Here is a 23,977-nt window from a genome sequence, read left to right as displayed (position 1 = left end):
CCCTCCCTCCCCTCTTTCCTTTCCTTTCCTTCCTTTCCTTCCCTTTCTCTCCTTTCTGCGTTGGGTCTTCGTTGCTGTGCTTGGGCTTTCTCTAGTTGCAGCAAGTGGGGGCTACTCTTCGTTGCGGTGTGTGGACTTCTCATTGCTGTGGCTTCTCTTGTTGTGGAGCCCAGGCTCTAGGTGCATGGGCTTAAGCAGTTGTGGCACGTGGGCTCAGTAGTTGTGGCTCACGGGCTCTAGAGCACAGGCTCAGTAGTTGTGGCACATGGGCTTAGTTGCTCCACGGGCATGTGGGATCTTCCCAGACCAGGGATGGAACCTGTGTCCCCTGCATTGGCAGGAGGATTCTTAACCACTGCGCCACCAGGGAAGTCCTCCCATTGACTTTCATGTAAAAATTTAGTAAGTCATCTTCCTCTTGGTGCTTTCCTCCCAATGTTCTACAGAAACTGTCACCTGCTTTGTTTCTAAATACCCCAGTGGTCTGCCTCTCAGAATGGAAGTCTTCCCTTTGCAATGTCTTGTCTCTACTCTTCTAGCTGCATTATCATTATTTTTATTTTTAGAAACACTTATATAACACATAAATACACCTCACTGTTAAAGATTCAAACAATACACATGTATATAAAATGTGAAAGTCCCCTCACTACTTCCCACTCCAGAGATAACCCTTCAAAATAACTCAGTTATGACCCTTTCAATTCTTTTTCTATCCAGTTAACACAGAGACACACACTTTAATTTTTTAAAAAAATCTACTTATTATTTTGTAACTTGCTTTTATCACATAGTAAGTTTGGGAGATTTTTCTATTTCAGTACACATCAGTCTACTTCTTTCCTTATGCTATTCCCCCATTACTGAACTCTTTCATTGTTTCCAGTGCTGCAGTGAATAGCATACATACATTGGTGTGCACAGATACAAGTGTTTCCTTAAGAGCAATTCCTAGATTATATGTGTGTGTGTGTGTATGTGTGTGTTTAACTGTTTTTTTTTTTTTTGTCCACAACATCACACTATTCCCATGAATCCAAGAAGAATCTCCTACTTGGTATTTCCTCTCTTGAAGTTTTTTCCCCTGCTAAAGAATAGTTGCTAATCTTTTGTCCCCAACTTCCTTTTGGAGATTAATAGAGAGAAACCAGTGCAGACTCAATATAGAAGAACTGGAGAAATGCTGCTTCTAAAATAATAAGCACAAGTAGTCACACAGGAGGATCGTGCTAGCCAAAGGCTTTCTCAACACTCTGGTATGGAATGTGCATTTTAGAGCAGGGTTTCCCTACCCTTTACATTTACCAGCCTTCTTGTCAGTCCCTTTTATGTATAAATTTGAGAAGGAAGGAATGAAGAGCAAGTAATAGAGCAGAGGGCTATTTTCTTTATGTGGACAACCCTCTCAGCAACGTTCTCAAACCTATCCCCTCTACTTCTATTTCTACATTGATTTTGTACAGTGGGGGTCTGCAGATACCAAGCCATACTCCTCAAGCTATTTTTCATAACATTGGTAACTCTGGCAATTAGCACCCTGGCTCCACTGGTAATGAAAGTGATTTGGGTGGGGAACTTCCGCATTAGAGCAGATGCTGGCAATAGAAGGCACAAAAGGTACACTGTCAAGCAAATGTCTACAACCCAGTGGGGGCAGAGCTGTATCCAGTGGGAACCAAGGAGTCTGAAGGTGGTATAAGAATCTAGATTCACGCATATCTTGAAAGCCTTTTCCCTATCCCTTTCTCCCATGCCCCACCTTCCCATATACTTCTCATGGCCCTCACACTTCATTTTAATAGTACATATCATAGATTCATTATTGTTTTTGCAGTCCCGTTCCCCACCTCTCTCACCACCTCTCTGATTGTCTAGCTCAGCAGAGCTGGGATAGAGAGTTTCCTCTTTGTTGTCCTTCCTGCCTCTTAGCTTCACATTTCAACGTGCTGTGAGCAGGAACCAAGCAGTCAGTCCTTAAATGAAATGGGTGCAGGGTGACAGTCAAAACAACACAGGCACTGACCCGTCAGATTGGATGTCAGATATAGCTGCGGGTAGTGTTCTGGAGCCTCCTGGTGTTCCAGCTGCTGCATCATGGGAAAGTTCAGGAGCCTCTGGGGGATGGCTGTGGGGGAGGAGAGTCCTTGGGAAAGAGTAGTTATTTATCTACAAGCCACAGGTATTTCACTATTTAACAACCAGTATGGCTGTACAGATGTGTATCAATGGAATAGTCGCCCTGAATAAGTGTTCCAGGGCCAAACTAAGATAGTATATTAAAACATAACATGGTCCTGTGACATTCTCCAGGGCTTACACAGGAAGACATTTGCTTTTCTGGGCAATCCCCTGGCGGTCCAGTGGTCAGGACTCTGTGCTTTCATTGCTGTGGGCCTGAGTTCAATACTGTAAGCAGCAGGGCGGTGTGGCCGGGAGAGAAAAAAAAGCATTTGCTTTTCAGCCACTGGGTTTCGGTAAGTGGGGAAGCAAAATGGAGGCACAAGTTGATATATAGAAAGGTCCTAAAAATGTTGACTAATTATTGGGGCTTCAACGGTAATGTATTCTCAAACGTAGAGATGAATGGAATGTGAAAGGGTTCATGGCTTATTGGGAGATCTGGAATGGATGAACCAATACAAGAAGGGAAAAGGGCGCAGGTATGGAAGTGAGAAGTGGCTCATAATAGACCCTTAGTACTTGCTGTTGAATGAAGGTACAGTTTAAAAGATTGCAGGATGAATATCTGCTGATGTGTGCTAGGTCAAGTGTTGACTTTTTTGTATACGTGCTTTTAGCCTTGCAAAAATACAATATATCCCTGTAAAAACTGAAATACATTCTAAAAATGGAACTACTTTCAAGTCCTGTGATACGTACCAATATCCCTGCTCCATTTCTTTGAGTGCTTATTTCTTTCTTTAGGCTGCTGCCAATAAGTGAGCCCTCATGCAGCTGTGGTTATCATTAAAGCAGTACTTCAGGGTGCACGAGGTTTCCTTCTATCCTCTTTCCCCTTGTGTCTTTGTTAGTGTTTAACTAATTCACTTAATCAGTTACTGTTCAGCTCCTCAGGGAAATGTCTAATGGCATATTGGTTAGGGATTGAAATAAACATTATTCTCAAATTGGAGTTTCTTTTCTTGTATTTTAAGGGGTTTTCCAGTTTTAAGCATCATGTGATTTTTAGAAAAAAATTAGAAAGTGGTTTCCATAAAGGAAAATGAGCTAAATACATTCATTTATATGCCTCCTCATTCAAGCAGTGTGCTTTTAAACACCCATTAATTAAGTTTTTAGACCTAAGTGTAACTTACCGGGAAAGCTGTTTCAAGGTTGACTTATTTTTCTGACTTGTTTTTTGTACATTTTTTCCCAGACTCAGGCAATCCAGGTTAGCTTTCGGGCGACTTTTATCATTTAAGAGCTAGATGTACTTTAACCTGAATCATTTTCCTGCTAGAGCATTAAATCATTTTAAATATAACTTACTTTGAAGGGCACACTATGCCTTCAAAACTTACCTAAGTTTTACTCTTTTTTTTTGTATAGAGTCAAGAATCTAGAGTTGCCTAATAAGCACCCCAATCTGATATTTAGGGTCGTTGTTTAATTTTACTCTTCTTCCCTTGGTAGAGTATTTACACACCAGAAGCTTAAATCTTTTATTTTAATTACCTTTTTTTTTTTTTTTTTTTTTTTTTGCGGTACGCGGGCCTCTCACTGTTGTGGCCTCTCCCGTTGCGGAGCACAGGCTCCGGAGGCGCAGGCTCAGCGGCCATGGCTCACGGGCCCAGCCGCTCTGCGGCATGTGGGATCTTCCCGGACCAGGGCACGAACCCGTGTCCCCTGAATCGGCAGGCGGACTCTCAACCACTGTGCCACCCGGGAAGCCCCTAATTACCGTTTTTAAAATTGAAGTATAGTTGTTTTACAGTGTTTCAAGTTGTACAGCAAAGTGATTCATATATGTGTGTGTGTGTGTGTGTGTGTGTGTGTGTGTGTATTCTTTTTCAAATTTTTTTCCATTATAGGTTATAACAAGATATTGACTGTAGTTCCCTGTGCTATGCAGTAGGTCCTTGTTTATCTAAAGAAGCTTAACTATTAATACACTGTTTTTTGAAAAGCCTTTTGCGTTTTACTACTCTCTTTGTACCTCAGTAGTTGGTCCTGAATGGAATAATCTCTACTGCCATTCCTGACAACTAAGTATTATGACATTAATATTTCTTTCTGCTAAGTAATAAAAATGGTAAGAAAGGAAACCAATTGGATGTGGAATAAGAGCCACAGCTTAAGCTGTTTGTCATCAAGTCAGATATAGATACCTCTGTGAAAGAGTGCAGTTTCATCCCTCTCATTGGTAAAACCTTAAAAAATTAGTAGTGTCATTGTCATCATCCTTATTATACATTTAAAAATATTTTTTTCCAAAGTGGTTGGAAAAATATTTCAAAATCTGTTTTTTAAATAACACTGCTCTCTTTTTAAAAAAAATTTACTTATTTAAAAAAATAAAATAATTTTTTCCTATTCTAAAAATTATAATGAATATCTTATAATTCCTAGTCCACACTTCTGCCAAATGCTCATTAAGTGGTCTTCCTATGTTGAAAGTTTTAAAAACATTGTTGTACGAGCCACTAATGTGTTAGAAACAGAAAATGATCTGATCAGATCTGTGTTCCACAAAGATAACTCTGTTTGTCCCCAAATATTAACTTTATCATTGTGGTTTTGTCATAGGATGCATTAAAAATTGGTAAGCATTTCTTTCTCTTATTTCCATAATAATATGTTGACCTGGCAGTCTGTATAAAGAAACATGTGCTAGAGATTACAAATTTGGCAGAGAAGGGAATAGAGGGGTAGAAAAGAGTAAAAGAAATATAATGTCAAATTCTGAATACCAGTGCCTCATTTCTTTTTTTTTTTTAAATTGAAGTATAGTTGATTTACAATGTTGTGTTAGTTTCTAGTGTACAGCAAAGTGATTCATATATATTTGGGGGGGGATGGGAGAGAATTTTACTACATTCACCAAGCTAAAGGACAAGAACATACTGTAAACACAACTTAAAACAATTTAGAATCATAAGCAAAAAGTGGGGTAGACTGACTACTAAAATTCACCAAATTTTGGCTAAGAAAATTTTACAGTAATGAAGTAACACAGGTGCCTCCTCTTCTAAAAAAATCACAAAAAGCAATTGCATAAATTACAGCCAAAAAATTGAATACAACAATTCTCATTGTAATTTTAGTGTGTGTGTGTGTGTGTGTGTATGTGTGTGTGTATTCCTTTTCAGATTCTTTTCCCTTATAGGTTATTACAAAATATTGAGTATAGTTCCCTGTGCTACACAGTAGGTCTGTGTTGGTTATCTATTTTATATATAGTAATGTGTATCTGCTAATCCCAAACTCCTAATTTATCCCCCTCTCCTTCCCCTTTAGTAACCATAAGCTTGTTTTCTATGTCTGTGAGTCTGTTTTAATTTTGTAAATAAATTCATTTGTATCATTTTTTAGATTCCATATATAAGTGATATCATATGCTATTTGTCTTTCTCTGAGATACTTCACTTAGTCTGATAATCTCTAGGTCCACCCATGTTGCTGCAAATCTAGTGCCTCATTTCTTAATCTGAATTGTAATTAAATCTCATTTTAGTATGAGGACTGTGTCATGGCTATCAGCCCTCTAGTTTTCAAAAGAGGTAAATTTACATGGAATAAGAAAGTTCCTCCCCTAGAAGCACTGATGGAGTATTTGTAAAACACATGAACTTTCATCAAAAGTTATTGATGTGGTACTGGTTATGCAATCCAATCACTGTACATTGAAGAACTACACACTTTTTAAGTACCGAAAGAGATAGATAGTATCTTAAAGTATAAAATAATCTAAAAAGATAAAGTAAATCTTATTAAAGTAAGTTAATTCTGTAGTCGTCTTCAGATACTATAGGCAGAATCCTATTGAGTAAAGAATAACTTTGAAGGAGGCTTGTGAGGTTGGCCCTGTCATCCTCTCTATGTAAGATATACATACTTTTCTAAAAGTGTAATTGTATAAGACAGTCACACTTGGGCCATAGGTTTTGTTTTTAAGCTTTTTAGTTCTTTGCCACAATACTCTCCATTGCCACTTCATTTTACTTCTCATTAGTGCTAGGTTAGTTCATCAAGAGACTGAGATGTCATCATAGTGATGGACAGACCAAAAGCATACAGGTTCCATGAAGCACCTCACATTTCCTAAGGTTTTGTTGTACTGACATTTCAGGATGCATTGGGCCTTAAGAACTGATGAGAGTAATCACAACATTTTAAAGCCCTACATTCAAGTCTGATTATTGGAGCACACTGACTAGATTAATGTTCAACAGTGGCTGTCCTGTGGATTCACGTAGGGAGTTCGGAGATGGCAGTTTTTTTCTTTTCTTTTTTCCAGTTCTATTGAGAAATAATTGACATACATCACTGTATAAGTTTAAGGCATACAGGAGGATGCTTTGATTTACATATATTGTGAAATGATTACCACAGTAGGTTCAGCTAACATCCATCTTCTCATATAGATACAATAAAAGGAAAAGAAAGAAGAAAAGAAAAAAGGAAAAAGTTTTCTCCTTGTGATGAGAACTCTTAGGATTTACTCTCTTAACAACTTTCCTATATATCATACAGCAGTGGTAGGTATAGTGAGAGGTGGCAATTTCATTCTTCTTTACTGGACTAGCCTTACTGCACAGTTTATTAAAACCTGCTTAAAAATAGCCTTCGGAATAAGACAAGAGAAGGGAAAGCCTTTGAAACAATGCGACTGTAGTAGTGAATTAATTTTCATGGCTGAAATAGCTACTTTTACTCAGGTTGGATGAATGAGATCAGACTTGATGTTGCTTTCTAGCTAGAGCACTACCACTAACACACCTCATTTTCTTGACTGCTTTCTGAGTGTTCAAAATTACTAGGTGGTATTAAAGAACTGACTTTGTATAGTAAATTCATATGTGGTTCAGTTTTTCATAATTTTCTCTATGATGTGTGCATAGAAAGACATAAAACATGTGTGTACAGTTTAAATAATAATTATAATGTGAATACTCAGGTAACCCCTGCCCAGATTAAGAAAAATTGCCAGCCTTCCAGAAGCCCCACCCTCACCATGTGCTCCATCCAGATGGCGAGCCCCTCTCTCCTCTGGTTTTACTTCTGGCTTTATTGTCTTTACTTCTGTCATTTTCTTGCTTCTCTTTAGAATGTAGTCACTTATATTTGTGTCCTAAAACGATATAATTTAGGTTTGGCTGACTTTGAACTTACATGAATAGAATCATGTTATGTGCTCTCTTGTGTCCGGCATCTGTCACTCATTTCACTTATTTAGCTTGTTACGTTTGTGAGATTTTATCTGTTATTAGTATCCAGTGCCCTTATTTATTTACTTATTTATTATTTTTATTTATTTATTTATTTTAATGGTACGCAGGCCTCTCACTGCTGTGGCCTCTCCCGTTGTGGAGCACAGGCTCCGGACACGCAGGCTCAGCGGCCATACGCGCAGGCTCAGCGGCCATGGCTCACGGGCCCAGCCGCTCCGCGGCATGCGGGATCCTCTCAGACCGGGGCACGAACCCGTGTCCTCGGCATCGGCAGGCGGACTCTCAACCACTGCACCACCAGGGAATCCCCCAGTGCCCTTTTTTAAAAAGCCTTTCTGTATTTGCCTGTCTCCCCTGCCTCGTTTTTTTTTTTTTAAACTTAGGGTCCCTGTAACTCTAAATGCTTTCCGATATTTCTACTTTGCCTTCATAGATTTTCTTCTAAATGAGGTCTGAAAACTAAAACTTTCTGGATCCCAGTTTTCTGAACTGACCTGACTGCCCCAAGTTTGATGACATTTGTTTAGATGAGACTACATCTTTAAGGCTTCTGTGCTCGGTTAAAAATCTTCCTTTCTCCAAGGCTGGTCCAAGGGTCTGGTCACGTGATTCCAACAGTGACATCACATTCTGACCGCCAGGGAACACTGGTGGTTCTTTAGGTGGCGTTTGTTCCTGTGAAAGGCAGAAAATGCAGCAAGTGCCCTTCTAAAGCTGTTCAGACAGGGGCTCCTTCTGTAAAAGCTCCTCAACCTAAATGAGCTAATGCGGGCTGCCAAGGTTATTTCTTCCTTGAGGCAGAAAAAAAGAAAGCTGTGATTGAAGGTAAGCAGACTTGAGCCTGGCCAAGGACCGAAGCGTGACCCCAGGGAGAAGGGGATCTGGAGAATCACAAGCAGTCTGTTGTCGGATTCTAATCACTGCCTGCTCTTTTAGAGCTGCCTGACAATTTGCATTTATAATAGGAGACTATCTACAAAGAAGGATGATGCAGTGCTCATGTTACCTAGTGATGTAATAGAATTTTTTCTTTCCTGTTAGGAAGCTTGTTGCAGATCTTCATTTTGTCTTAATATTCTTCCAGCTGGGGGCCTCATTTGATATATAGTGTAACGTTAGGTAACTATTAGGTGCTTTTAAAAATCAGCTTCACAAAATCCTTTGAAAATTTCTCCTGAAAGGAGCACACTTAAACCAGACCAAATTCAACTGAAGCATTAACCTGCTTTAAAAAGTCAGTTTCTGGTTGGTTGGTGTCCTGTGTTCATGTCAGCATTTGTCTTGAGAACTGAAACAGCTTGGTTCCCCCTGCCCCACATACTTTAGTCTCTTTCTGCCCTCATTTCTCGGCTGGCTGTTTCCCTCCAAGCTCTCAAACAACACACCAGCGTTAATCTTTATCAGTATGCCACTGACATGATAGGAAATGCTGGGCTGGTGATTAAGCAGTCAACCATTTTACAGCCAGGTATGCTTGAAGATATGGAAAGGACTTTGGTTAGGGGTTTTAAGATTAACTTATTCATCTCCTCCACTCCACCCCCACCCCACCCCCACCCTTACTATGACTTGGATTCTGCAGAGCTTTTCCTTTCATGTGTGTGTGTTGCTTGCGAAAGGTACGCTGAACCAGGTAGGTATTCAGGAGACTTAGACTTTGTAAACCAGGTACAACTTGGGTGTTAATTCAAACTTATCCTTTGAGGGTGCTCAAGTTGTCTGTTAGGAGTTTAGAGTGAAGGTGGGGGTATGGATGGGGGAAGAGGAGGTCAGCTCAGGCCCACTTTGGCCTTCTTCACAGAGGAATTCATCACCAGTCTCGATAGAACTTTGTCCCTGCCAAGGTTGATGCTGCAAATGTGAGCTGTGGCTGGTTGAGTTCATTGATGGCATTACTCTGCATTTTTCCTCATTGTGCATTTGCATGCATTCCTGAATACGATTTTACATTTTATGTTTAATAGTGAAATCTTGTTCCACCAGAGGATTGTGGAAATTTTGAAGAAGTTTGTTAAGCAATACTAAGGAACCTTGTGTAAGTGCAACTTCTGAGTTTGAACACTCCTCCCTCATCCCAACTGTTCATCAAACAAACCTGGGTTCAGCTGATATTTATTGGGTCGTGGCTATGTGCTAGACACTGGAGAAGGCAATGGTAAATCAGATAATAGGGCTACCCTCAAAGAGCTTATAGTTTAGAAAAGAAGATAAAGCATTTGCTTAAGTAATTAGAGTAGAAGTGCTAAAAACGAAGCAGGTGAAGGACTGTGATTTTTGGCCAAAAGGATATGTTTCTTCCAGTTGAAGGATCAGGGAGGGACATGTCATCTCTGAGCCATGCACTTTTCTTTAAATCTCTACTTGGAAATCTTAAGACTGTCCTGGCATACTCAGTAAAAGTTTCCACAAACCCATGGCATCAGGAATCAAAGTCTTATATCTATGGAAGGGAAATATGTACATTCCAACCAGCTTAACTCTAGAAGAGACCTACATGCTTTCTTTGGAGTCCCCACTCAGGCAAAAGCCACCTCTGAGGATGGAATTACTGCCTTATAAATGTAAAATGGTTTCTGACTTGATTTGTCTGCAAAGACCTTTGACCCTTTTGTCTTCATCCTAGAACAGAAACTGAAATACCTAAGCTGCTCCAAGCTCCTGTTTTTTGTTTCACAAATCGTTTCCCACTGAACTTCAACCCCTGTCAATTCTCCCTTTGTACTGTGGCTCTCATACGTCCCTTTCCATTCACACTGCCTCGAGATGCTCATCATTTTGTGCCTAAGCCACAGAAACTTCTGAGTGTGATGGATGTTCCTGCCAGGTGATTATTCTGATTTATCAGCACACCCTAACAGTAGTCATCTGATAGTTTAAGGACTCACCTCTTGGTGCTCAGAAAAGAGGTATTAAAAATGTCCAGAGTGTCTGAAGTACTAATGTCTGTTTTCTGTTCAATCCAGAGGACAAGTCATACAATGGTGGAGGAATAGGTTCTTCAAATAGGATGATGGACTTCTTGGAGGAGCCAATCCCTGGTGTGGGGACCTATGATGATTTCAATACAATTGATTGGGTGAGAGAGAAGTCTCGAGACCGGGATAGGCACCGAGAGGTAAGACGAAAGATGCATTGTGAGTGAGTGTTAGGAAACTTCAGGAGAAGAAGTTGAAGATATAGATTCTTTATACGTATTCTTTCCCTCAACCCTGGATGTGGCTGAATCTGTTTTCTGTTGGACATGTAGGGTTTATTTTTAATATATTTTTATTTTTAAGGTATCTTATATATGATTTTGAAAAGAATTTATATTTAATGCTGATTTATCTCCTGATAGTAAGTGGTTGAAAAGGATCCTTGGGTATAAATGCCTGTGCAGAGAGGTGAAAACAAAGTTGGTGGGAGGAACCAAATTAAATTTCAAAGATCTTCCTTCCCCATCTCATCTCTCTTTTATGGTTTCCCCTTGAAGCAGGATTTTTACACCTAAGAAAAGTAAATGGGCTCTTTTTAAAGGAATAAAGGGAAAAAAATCTCAGAGCTGTAGTGTTTACTGAAGCTTACAGGGTAAACCCGTGATTATAGCTCTTGTACAACCATAAAACCAAAGCAAATTTATGCATTCAACTCACACGAAACCACAAGACCAATCAAATTCAGATCAATGATATTAATATGTTAGGTGATAGATGGTACTTATAGCAATGGCCCAGTTTGTTTTGAATATGACAAGAGAATCTCCCTACTTTTCTCTTTTCAAAGTACTGTGAAAACTTCTCAGAGCAGTCCGCCAAGGTCATTTGCCTTTAACTTATTGCTGTGTATCATTTAAATCAGGGAATCACAATTTCTAGTTTGTGTCAGGAGCACATAGAGAGCTTATTCAAAAGGTAGGGCCCCAGCCCCAGTCATCCTGATTCAGTAGGGAACATTTCTTCAGCCAACAGTAAGTATGATTATTTTTTCTTTCTTACTATTTCTGCTTTGATTCCAAATTTAAAATTCGATTTTTAAGTTGACTCCATTCTCTCCTGAATTCATGATTTCCTCCTCTCAGACCTGAGTGAATCTCCTGAGCAGTCAGGTTCAGATCATTTTTCATTCCCTTCCGAGCTCCTGACTGGCTTTCTCAAGACCACCTAAACCCAGGAGTCAGGTTGTCCCAGGTACAGGTTTTGGGAAATTTCTTTGTAGTCCTTGGATTTGTCATAATCCCATAGAGTTTTCTTCTCCTAACTCAAAAAGGTGATCTCTATAAAACATTCTGTTTTTTATAAGATTCCTGCTGTTTGGGAACATACACACATATTCTTTCTGTTATATCAATTCATCAGGCAGCCTTTAAAATATAGAATCTTACAGCTTTAGAATTTTTGCTATCTGTATTCAGAGTTCAGTTTGTCACCATTTGCTTATTCAACATGTTACTCAGATTGTGAAAGCCACCTGTGATATGACAAGGGCACATTTCCCATTATATCAAAATGGTTGCATCTGAGACACATTATATCAGCTAATAATAATTTAAAATCAATTAAAATGTGTTAATCAAATGTTCAAAGGTGACCTTTTTTTAGCATTAACTGTTCATCATCTGAATGGAAACACTGTCATAGGGAAAAGTGTCACCTCATCCACTTTCAGCACTTAAATTGGAAACTTAAAGTCATAAGTCAAAATGAAATTTTAAACTGCTTTTAAAATTTTATAATAATTTATTACTTGTGATGTCACTGCAGATCAAGATGGGGTAGCTAACTTACAGTTTCAAAGATAAGAAATAGAGGTACAGGGCTTCCCTGGTGGCGCAGTGGTTGAGAGTCCGCCTGCCGATGCAGGGGACACGGGTTCGTGCCCCGGTCCGGGAAGATCCCACATGCCGCGGAGCGGCTGGGCCCGTGAGCCATGGCCGCTGAGCCTGCGCGTCCGGAGCCTGTGCTCCGCAATGGGAGAGGCCACAGCAGTGAGAGACCAGCGTGCCGCAAAAAAAAAAAAAAAAAGAAAGAAAGAAAGAAATAGAGGTACAGAGAAGGAGGAAGTACTAATGACAAAGCTATTACAATGCTTGGTTTTGAAGTGTGGGCACTGAAGGGTTAAATTGACAAGACTAGGACCTAAAAGGTAAAAGTTTCTGCACCTCTTGAAAGCTGCAGATATTCCCAGCAGGTTTTTGAAAATGAAAGAGATCATCCCTGATATCATTTAGCATCTGTGATCACTGTACAGTAAGAGGTTTGTGGTATCAAGTCTTGGAATTTGCCTGACCTGAAGCACAGCCCCAGGTAGAAAACCACAAATTGTACTTTTAACCCCTCAAATAAGCCCGTGTTTGTTTATTCTTTGAAAAACAATCAAACTATTTGCTGTGAGTCAAGAGACCATCTTTGGACTCTGATGTCCAGGCTAGAAAGAAACCGCTGCAGTAAGCAAAACAGATTGATGTTATAAGAATTTAGCAGCTAATAGGGAAGTCCTGAATAAGGTACTTGCAGACATTGCAATACTGGAGATGAAGGTGGGGTTCAGTAAGACAGGGTTCAATAAAGCTCAAAGTTCGTGGTGGCGTTGGTTCAGCCAAAGATTTGAGAAGTAACTCTAAATTGGACTCTGTTCCCAATGAATAGGTTTGTCTTTGTGTTTCTTTATCGCACATTTTGAGGTAAAAAAGCAAAAGTGTGTGTAGAATGTATCAATGTTTTCTCATTTCTCCCTAGATTACCAATAAAAGCAAGGAGTCAACATGGGCCTTAATTCACAGTGTGAGCGATGCTTTTTCTGGCTGGTTGTTGATGCTACTTATTGGGCTTTTATCAGGTATGGTAAACCATGTTAGCTTTCTAAACAAATCTCCTAAAATTGTGGTGTGCCCTTCTCCCACGTCATGAACTGAATTGAATGCTGTGCTTTACTGTTTTCCTACATGAACGGAATTGCTCATGGACCTTTGGGAAGCTTGATGTCCCCGTCTATAAAGAGATACTAATACCTCATCTCCTTCCTTAAATAAATGAGGTTAAATGAGGAAATGCATTTAAGTGCATTTGTATGCTATAAAATATTGTATCCAGTTTAAGGTGCTGTTAGTACTGCCTTTTGGTGCTTGTCTTGAGGAAGAACCTTTCTATTAGAGACAGGTTTTTTTTGTTTGTTTTTTGTTTTTATTTTTTTGCCGTGCCGCGTGGCTTGCAGGATCTTGATCCCCGACCAGGGATTGAACCCGTGCCCTAGCAGTGAAAGCGCTGAGTCCTAACCACTGGACAGCCAGGGAATTCCCTTTTTTTTTTTTTAACATATTAGTAAGCATGGGGTTTAGGAAAAAACATGTAGAAGAGGACTTCCTGAGAGATTTTTGTAGCTATTTCTTAAATATACACTCTCTCATTTGGGAGTAAAGAAAAGCATATAAGATATGGCTTATACCCTTAGGGGGCCTAAATTCTTACTCTTTCATGGTGGCCGAGGACTGGGATGGTACCACCTTTTCCTATCTTCTCCATCAACCTCCTAAGCCACTCCAAATAATATATAATCTTAACCAGGAATAGCACACTTGCTATGCAATACAGCTTTAAAGCAGGTTCCCAAGCGGGCTTCCCCTCCCATGGGGAAAGCAGAAAGCCAAGAATACCAGGCAGAGATGCTGAGACTTATATCCTTGTGGCATTAGAAGATGGGCCTAGGAAGATTTAGAATATTGAGCTAAAATAAAAGGTGGGAAATTGGATGGCAGTTGGGATGGAATGGTAGTTAATAGCACAGGCTCTAGTTTATGGCTACCTGGATTTGAATCCCAGCCCCACCACTTGCTAGTTTTGTAACTTCAGGCAAGTTTCTTAACCCTTGGAAGCTTTAGTTTACTGACTTGTAAAATGGGGATAATAAGAGTACCTATATTACAAGTTTGTTGCGAGAACTGAATGAAATACAGCGATACAGCACTCAACACAGTGCCCAGTTGTTCACAATGCTGTTGCTACCTAGAGATAATTCATGAGCCATGGAGTATAAAATGATCACAGCAAATGAGAAATGGTTCATCCATAGCAGAGTTTTCAAAGATTATCTAGGCCAGGGGTCAGCAAGCCTTTTCTGTAAAGGGCCAAATAGTAAATATTTTAGGATTTGTGGGCCAAATGGTCTGTATAGCAAGAATGTAGCCATAGAAAGTAGGAAAATAAACGAGCTGGACTGTGACCAAGAAAAACTCTATTTAAAAACACAGAGGCAGATTTGACCCTCGGGCCATAGTTTGCCAACCCATGGTCTAGGGTGTTAATGATGTCCCTTTTCTGGCTCACACAGAAGAGAGACGTGGTCTGGACAATTTAGAGCTGGCTCATAGTAGACTGAGTGGCCTGTAATGTCAAGTATTGCACAGAAGCCGACGAGAAGGAAGGGGGCTGAGAAAAGGTTATGTAGTTTAGCAGTTAGGAGGATACCAGTGACCTTGAAAAAGCATCTCAGATAAATATGAGGAGCCAGATGTCTTTCTTATTTTTTTCTTGGCTGCGCCATGCGGCTTACAGAATCTTAGTTCCCCTACCGGGGATTGAACCCAGGCCCCTTCAGTGAAAGCGCCGAGTCCTAACCACTGGATTACCAGGGAGTACCCAGGAGCCAGATTTCAAGGGAAGGCAACCATTGTAGAAGTTTTGGGGATACTGGGTAGTCACTGGAAGGAGAGAAAGAACAGAAGCTTGAAATGGTAGCATGGACAAGGGGAAGCATTTCATTCTTTAGGGCAGGGGAAACCTGCTAATATTTGTAACCAGGGAGGAAAGAGCCAATTGGGAAAAGAAGGAGAAGGAGATGTAGACGGGAAGATAGGATAGAGGGTACCAGTGTTAGGTAGAATAAGACATGCACGCGTGAAACAACCAGAGAATTAGCCAAACTCTTTAACATCGTGTTAGTTTTCTGAATCCAGGCAGTAAGTGCAATAGGAGTTAGAAGGAAGAGACGGCGGGAACTGGAGTGGCAAAGAGTAGGTGTCAAACAATTTGTTAGATTTGACTAGGTTATTCAAATATGTAAATAACTAAGAGAGTGTGTTAGCACTCTTAGCACCTACCAAAACATACACATGACATGGCCTCCAGCCTGTTGGAACGTAGGCGTAATATCCTCAACTTTTTAATGTATGTCTTGTCACTAGGTGGTCAGCGAATATTTTTCTTTCCCTCATACACACAGGGTATTTTGTTTTTAAGCATTGGAGAGCAACAATAGAAGCAGTGTGTCAGAATGCAGGAACAGTCTCGGAATTCAGGGGCTGTGAATTTTATGATGTCTTTGCTATTTCCCTAAAGCACGATTCTAGACCATTTAATTTCTTTATGCCAGCGTTTCTTCATCTGGACGGCAGAAATGATGAGAAGGGCAGAATTGAAAGTACTATAACTATCTTAACCCTATCAGTCTATTAGCCGCAGTGCATTAGTCCCCATTCATTTTCTCATGATTTTCTTTGAGGAACGTTCTGTATAAAATACTATTTGCTCCTTGTCACTAAGAAAACTTCAGGATGTTCACATCCTAGGCTCAGGAGGCTTCAGCCTACCTACAGCTTCATCTAATCTTCCATGTACATCACAGTTTGTGCTTTTATAACTTCAGTTCCCTTAGCCTAGAATGCCTTCCTGCCACCGCTCAAATTCCCTCGCCACTGGAGCCAAATTAGTATGGAGACTGAGCCCTTTTCCTCATAGTCTTCATCAACTGCCCTTGGCAAGCCATCTCAAATAAATATCATATAATATTCTTCAACATGGGCAATTCACAGTTTCTCAGTTTTATGTATAAAGTGATAATAAAATAAACTTTAAGAAACTTGACCGTCTTTATGGACCGGTATTCATCAACTCTAAGTCAAAGCAGAGTCTTTGCCACGGGAAGCAGCTAAAAGTCAAATCCACTCGCCCCTTGCTCCCACCCAACCACTTTGCTCTCCTCTAAGTTTCCCATATACAATAAAGATCCTGCACACACAGTGTTTAATGCAGACAATGTTGTTGTTGTTGTTGTTTTCCCCTCTTGAACAGGCATTTAATAACAGGTAAAATCCATTAGAGATAAAAGGTGAAAAGCAAGCAGACAGAGAATCAGAAGGAGGTTGCAAATAGAATGAGAAAGCATATACTTGTCCATCATTTTGATTCCTTTTCCCTTATTTTCTCTTACAACTGTGGCCTTTCCTTCCCTCCCCTCAAATCAGGTTCCCTAGCTGGCTTGATAGACATCTCTGCTCACTGGATGACAGACTTAAAAGAAGGTATATGCACAGGGGGAATCTGGTTTAACCATGAACACTGTTGCTGGAACTCCCAGCACGTCACCTTTGAAGACAGAGACAAATGCCCAGAGTGGAATAGCTGGTCCCAGCTTATCATCAGCACGAATGAGGTAACACGTAGTGAAGATTTCTGAACCACTGATTTAATTATTCATACATTTACTTCATTTTTAATACTGTCCTCGTGGCAATTGTGGAATCTTCCTTTATTTTCCTTTTCATAAAAAGGGGAACCAGTGCCAGCTGCCTTTCTCTGTGGTTTAAGTGCAGCCCTATTTCTATCTCTTCTGACATGTGGAGTTGTTTGATGCTTACACAACAACTTAAAATGTTTTGCTTGTTTTAAACAAGCCTGATGTTTCTTCTTAGTTATTAGTACACCGTGTGACTGAATCTTTCTCTAGTTTTTTCTGTGGAAATGTCAGAGTCAGCCAACAGGTAAGCTATCATTTCTTAACAAAGGACGAAATGGGTTAAAAATGTGTTTAGGTGATTTTTCCCTGAGCATTGCATTAGAACATTAAAAAAATTATGATACATTCCATAGCAAAATAACAGAAACCCAGGAATAAAATTGACCATACATTTTGAGACTAAATTAAAATTTTCATTTGTCTTTGTCTTTTAGCATATCTTTTTGGATGTAAAAGTAACTTTGTTTTCTGGTTCCTTACCTTTCTCTTACCATTTGGTTTGCATGTTAGATCTCTCCTACTAAACACGAAAGCACACAAAACAACTCTCAACTCCCAATTCCACTCTGGCTTCCACCAACTAAAACAGGTACTATCTCAGCTCACTCCTCATCTGCTCTGTTGGTTAAGTGAGGGGGAGAAGACTAGGATGTTTGTTTGTACTTTTAAAATTTATTTTCGTACCGACTTTGGTCCACAAACAATTTGAAATGGCACACCCCCCACAGATTCAGTGAAGGTAAAAGAAGGATAAGAAAATAATAAAGTCAGAAATAAGAGTGTTTATGTACATATATCTGACTGTGCATATTGGCTTGGGTTAGCTACATACTATATGTGTGAGAGGGTTTAAGTCTGTGCTTCTCAGACTGGGGTTAGGTCAGCGTACCAGAGGGTATGTTGAAACCTCAGGATACATGCTATGTACTTTCCCAGAATATCATTTTTTCCTGATCAGTATTTGGAAGAAAATTTTTTCAAAAATTAAATGTAAACAATCATTAAAAAGGAATGCAAAAGTCCTATGTTTAAGATAAAACAGAATATCTATTTCAGCTCTGCTCTGGGTACCCCACCCCCTATCCTCTCTCCTAGATTAGAAGTATGTACTTGGGTAGAAAAGTTTGAGAAGCTCCAGATTTAGGGTGAGTCTGTGTTTGTGTGTGTGTGTGTGTGTGTGTGTGTAGTTCTCCACAGTTTTAGCACATGCGTAGATTTGTGTAGCCACCACCACAATCAAGATGCAGAACTACTGTTCCATCACAACAAGGCTCCCCCATGCTACTCCTTGAGAGCTGTGTGCATGTGTTTAAGTGTTCCAACCATAACTTTCAAACGAGCTGGAGATTTGCACAAGTGACAACTTTCTCTGGCCCTCCTTTTAATGAATGAAATTCTTGCCTGGGGAAACAGTCTTCTAGGTTTTAAGAAGAGTTCTCCTGCCAAGAACTTGACCTCCTGGTCTCTGCCTCTAGTCAGTTTCAGCTACTTCCCCTTTCCCTCCCTTTTCCTCTTTGTCTCCTACTTCTAGAGTATTCTTCCTCCCTAGCTACATTCTAAAGGCCAAGAGAGAGCAATTATTTGTTCCTCTGAGGGACTAAAGTAATGGGAAACCTGTGTCAAAATTATAACTCAGAAAAAACCTGAGCATTTTGGTTCTCCTTGTCTAGGTCAATGAATTATTTTGATAGTGTTTTAGGTTTTAAAAAGTCGAAAGTCCCTTGAGTTTTGTATTTCATGTAATTTGAGTGAGTTTCAACTTCAAATGTTTCTATGAGCAAGCATCATCTGGTAGTGTTCAAAATATCTTTTTTTGTAAGGCATAGCTATTTTGCGAGCCCTTTAATGTTGGTGAATGCTTGCTAGTGGTCAAAATTAGATTTCTGGCAGATTTCATTATAATAGGGGGATAGTCTCATAAGTATATTCTCTCCATTTTTAAAAATAGCTGTTGCTGTTTTATTCTTTGCGATATCTGACATCTCACGGATTTTGTTTGATGGTCAAAGCCCAAAACTTTCTACTGCATTTTCTTGTTGCCACTCAGCAACTACACCTTTGCTACAACAGTGGCAAAATTCTCTCAAAGATGTGATCGTCTCTACAGAATGTCATTGCTTATTTTAAGAAAAACACCCAAGAATTTTAGATACTCTAACCTATGAGAATTTGACACCAAGGTAGGTAGTAGGCAAGGATGAATTTAATGGAACTCTGGAGCCAGTCTTCACTTCTAATGTGTAGTCAAGGTTCAGCCATTCCAATAAAAGGGCTGTTAAGACTCTTAATGAAATTGACATAGTATCATATATATTTGACTACAAAATCTATCAAAGCACTCATATAGAAAGTGAATTTGCTTCTTCGTTCTTGTCCATCCTTAGAAGGCATTGTCAGTGTCCTCTGGGTGTAACAAAGCCTCTCATTTTCAGTAGCAAGTGGGCTGACAGTTGCTTTGCTGACAGTCTGGGAAGGAACATCTTGAGCAATTTAATACTGTTTTTTTTTTTCTTTCTGACCTCCTCTCCTGAAAACCCATTACTCAGAAGAGCTGCATGCCTCACTGAGGCTGTCTGAGCTAAAACAAGCGTCTTTCTTTTTCCCCTGTTCCAGGGAGCCTTTGCTTACATAGTCAATTACTTCATGTATGTCCTCTGGGCTCTCCTATTTGCCTTCCTTGCCGTATCTCTTGTCAAGGTGTTCGCACCGTACGCCTGTGGCTCCGGAATCCCTGAGGTGAGTCTCTAAAATGGTTTATAAATGGTAACAATAATGAATCCTTTTTAGTTAAAATGATTTAATATGTATTCCAGCACATACCACAGTTGACTATCAAGCAGGATCAGATCACGAGGCAATCTAGGGCCTCTCTAGATCTTCCCTTAAGTCTCCTCCCAGGCTGGGCTACCTGGACATTAAAGGGAGTTGAGGGACTTCCTGGTGGGGCAGTGGTTAAGAATCCGCCTGCCAATGCAGGGGACACAGGTTTGATCCCTGGTCCGGGAAGGTCCCACATACCATGGAGCAACTAAGCTCATGTGCCACAACTACTGAGCCTGCGCTCTAGAGCCTGAGAGCCACAACTACTGAGCCCGCATGCCACAACTACTGAAGCCCGTGCGCCTAGAGCCCATACTCCGCAACAAGAGAAGCCACTACAATGAGAAGCCTGTGCACCGCAACAAAGAGTAGCCCCTGCTCGCCGCAACTAGAGAGAGCCTGAGCACAGCAACAAAGACCTTATGCAGCCATAAATAAATATTTTAAAAATAAATAAATAGAGGGAGTTGATTCCTAGCCTCCTCCGGGTTCCTGGTGAACCAGGCCCCTGAAGACCTCCCCGACTCCCTAACCAAGAAGCTCCTAGGGTAGATCCCAGGCTTCTGGTCTGAAAAAATAGTGGTATTGTCAACTTTGTTAGAGCAGAAGAAATAAAACTGTTTTGCTACATTTCCTGCAATATGATTTGGGCTAGAAGGAGGGTGACTAAAACCCTATTTCTAAGTACTTTTGGTTTAGATTGCTTGACAGTGACTGAAACCACAGAGATTTTAGGTTACCTGGATGACCTTGCCTCCTCTCTGTTTCCTGACCAAGTCATAGTTACAGATTCCTTGGTAGAGAGTCAAGGCTATACTAGCCTGTCAGGATTAAGTAAGGGAACCACCCTCCATCTCTGCCGCCCCTTCTCCATACTGTGCACTCTCATACTTACAATACTACCTTGCCCAGCTATCACATGGGCAAAAAGAAAAAAAGGAACATGAAAGTTTAAAGAACATTTCTCACTTTCTTGGGCTGCTGGGCTCCCTCCCAAACTGGGATCACTGTGGGTCAAGCATTTATATATCAGTTGTTTTCAAAAGGTGCAGTTTCTATAACGAGGACCAGATTTATTGCTTGTTAGCCTTGTTTCCTTACTTAGTCTGTATTCAATCTCTCTGTGTTTGACCTGCAGATAAAAACTATCTTGAGTGGTTTCATTATTAGGGGCTATTTGGGTAAGTGGACCCTGATTATCAAAACCATAACACTGGTGCTGGCAGTGTCATCTGGCCTGAGCTTGGGCAAAGAGGGCCCCCTAGTGCACGTGGCTTGCTGCTGTGGGAACATCCTGTGCCACTGCTTCAACAAATACAGGAAGAATGAAGCCAAACGCAGAGAGGTAATAACAAACGGCCTTAATAGTCTCTTTTTTGGTGAGAGCATAAATGGTACAACATTAGGGATGAGAGTTGAAGGATTCTACCAGTGTTAATGCAAATGCCCTTTGACCCAGCAGTTCCACTTCTAGAAATTTATCCTACAGACATCCTACCATGTGTGCACAAAGGTGTATAGGGATAGACAGTGAAGCATCTGTCAACATCGTGAAAAACGGAAGCAATCAAAATGTCCATCAATGGGGGACTGATTAAATAAACAATATTCTGTCCATACTCTAGAATACTGTGCAACTGTTAAAAAGAATGAGATAATGCTATGTATACTCACATGGAATGATGGCTATAAAATACCATTAAACTTTTAGAAGCCAATCTCAGAATAATGTGTATAGTAAAAATCAGTTAGTGTTTTTGAAAAGTAGGTATATATGCACCTAGAAAGAAAATGGCTGGAAAGTGGTTTCACCCCAAACTGTTAAAAAATGTCTACCTCTGGTGAGGGGGAAAGTGAGGGAGAAGTAAGGATGTCAACTTTTATTATGTATAATTCTATACAAGCGTGTGCTATTTCTAGTACAAAATAAGTACAAAACTAATGGAAGATTATTTTAAAAGAAAGTTGTTTATCCCTGTGAAAGAATATAAAATTCAGCATGTGTTTCAGATGCCAGCTTTTCCATCTTTTATTTCTACATAACAGCACGCTGCATTGGTTTCTCTCTGTATTGGATCTCTCTCTCCCTGTCTTCTGGCTCAACCCCGCTAAATTAACCCCGCTGCAGCATCTCTATAGTTGTTCTCGTGTTTATACAGTTGTTAATGTATGTCATTTTGAGGAGGAAGAACATTTTTTAAAAAGTTCCAAGTCATTGGTTACTTTTGTCCTGCTATAATTAAGGATTTAAGAAAATGGTTCTTGCTCTATTTTCCTTGAATTACAAAGAAATCACATATGGAATGGGTCGAGACCAAGGTCATTTCATTAGAAAGGATTTTTCACAAAATTGGAACCTAATGATTTTGTTCTGAAAACAAAACAAAACAAAATTCACTGTAAGACTCAGAAGGAAACTCAAACATGTTGAAATTTCAAATATGGAATACATTTTGATAGTTCAAGGGGGAAAGTTCCTGGCAGGAGAGTTAGGCTAGCAGGAGAGAGAGGGGGATATCTGAGTAGGTTGTTTAGCTATCTGTCAAATTTAGAGGGACATAAAGGCAGTATTAAATTAGTGAGGTTGTTAGACAGGAGTAATGTATAACAGAAGCTAAAGACATGAAAAAAAAACATTTTAACTGTCAAGAGTAAAGTGTTGATTGTTGCTGGTTTTGCATAGGTAGAGGTAACTTTGAAACTGTAGATTGTTGGTTACTTTCATTCCATAAAAATTGGCATTTTTGTTCAAATAGTTCTTTATAAAATAAGAGAGGAGTTTGATCTGGCTGTTGCTCTGTACAGATGTCATATATATTTCTAACTAAACTCATGAATACTTGAATATGTCATTCAGTTCCTATCGCTTATTCAGACTTTGCAGTTGTTTTTTCCTGTTGTTCTCACCATCAGCAGTAACCCTCTTATGTCCCAGGGCCTTGTCAAAGTGACCAGATGGTTGAGAGTAAAATAGAGATTTGAGAAGGTAGGGTGTAGATAGACCCTACTCTACAACATAATATGAAGGCAAACAGGCCACTTCGATTCTTTCTTCTCCCTCATAATTCATCCTAAACAAAGTCACTGAAATCCCCTTTCTCAAGTTCCATGTTGAATGTCCTCATCCTTCTCAGATGAAAGTCATTCTAGCCTTGAATTTCAAAGTCCTCCCCAGCTAGCACCAGAGATCACTCTTCCCCCCACCCCCTTCATTTTCTTTGGCCATCCTGAACTCCCAGAGAAACCTGCCTATTTATTTTTGCCGAGAACCATTTTTTCTTCAAAAACTCTTAATTTTATTCAACTTCCTTTTAAAAATAGTTCCTCACTACCACAAATTATATACCACCCCACAGCAACCAGAATCCAATGAAAGGACTTTATCCTTCTATTAATTCTGGTGTGTTTGTCATGCACCTTTTACATACACACGCCAATGCCTATGACATAAAAAGATGGTGCTCTCAAAATATCACTTGCTCTCTTTCCCCATCTCCTTGTCCCTTTTAACTTCTCTCTGACAGCTTCTTCTACTTCCTCTCCCTCCTCACCCTTTTCCTTGCCACACCTAAACACATTTAGGTCTTCTCTTCCTTTCAAAATCTATCCCCAATTTTGCCTCTAGTCGCCCCCCCTACTTCTGTTTCCATAGGTCACTAGGCATGGAGTAGGGCACATAGTACAGGAAACTCTAAATACTTATTGTCTGAATATTTTCAACTTCTGACTAGCTGTGAGCCAATCATTACTTCAGTTTTGTATCATTAGAGCCTTTAAAATCTCATTTTAAAAGCTTTCCTTTGTAAAGAAAGTGCTATGTAAATACATCACTGGAAGTATTTCATTTCGGTGGTAAATAGGTCTGCAGACTCAAAATCAGTTACGGAATTGGGAGTGTTGGGGATGGTGGCATAATTTGAGATCAAGTACATGCCTAAATTAATTATGAAGGAAGGCCCTCTACATGTTCCAGCATGTGAACCATGTGTTCAAGATTCAGCATACAGTGTTTGCTCTCAAAGTAAGTATACATTGAACTTCATTTTCGATAAACTGGATATGAAGCATATAAAATTGTTTTTTTATGTTTAGTAACCACTAACATTCCTTTTAAAAATGTGATTGAAGGTAGGAAAGTGGCCTTGATCTGTTCACTAATTTTGGGTTTTGCATCGTAGGTCTTGTCAGCTGCAGCTGCAGCCGGTGTATCTGTAGCCTTTGGGGCACCTATTGGCGGAGTATTATTCAGCCTAGAAGAGGTAATACTTTTATCTGTC

The 23,977-nt window shown here is 39.9% G+C and overlaps 1 protein-coding gene across 4 annotated transcripts in view; it reads left to right on the top strand.

Moving 5' to 3' along the window:
• The window catches only part of CLCN5 (chloride voltage-gated channel 5), a 153,984-nt gene that overhangs the window by 116,523 nt on the left and 13,484 nt on the right, over nt 1-23,977 (top strand). For 3 of the 4 annotated variants that reach the window (XM_060086778.1, XM_060086776.1, XM_060086777.1), the window contains 6 exons: nt 10,358-10,509; nt 13,109-13,208; nt 16,609-16,796; nt 19,494-19,616; nt 20,839-21,045; nt 23,879-23,959. In XM_060086778.1, the coding sequence (XP_059942761.1) occupies nt 10,358-10,509; nt 13,109-13,208; nt 16,609-16,796; nt 19,494-19,616; nt 20,839-21,045; nt 23,879-23,959 (851 nt within the window). The remainder of the gene's footprint in view (nt 1-10,357; nt 10,510-13,108; nt 13,209-16,608; nt 16,797-19,493; nt 19,617-20,838; nt 21,046-23,878; nt 23,960-23,977) is intronic. The other variant, XM_060086779.1, reaches the window with a different exon arrangement.

The sequence above is a fragment of the Mesoplodon densirostris genome, chromosome X (assembly GCF_025265405.1).
Source record: "Mesoplodon densirostris isolate mMesDen1 chromosome X, mMesDen1 primary haplotype, whole genome shotgun sequence".
Taxonomy (NCBI): Eukaryota; Metazoa; Chordata; class Mammalia; order Artiodactyla; family Ziphiidae; genus Mesoplodon; species Mesoplodon densirostris.
This window is presented reverse-complemented; position numbering and strand designations above follow the sequence as displayed.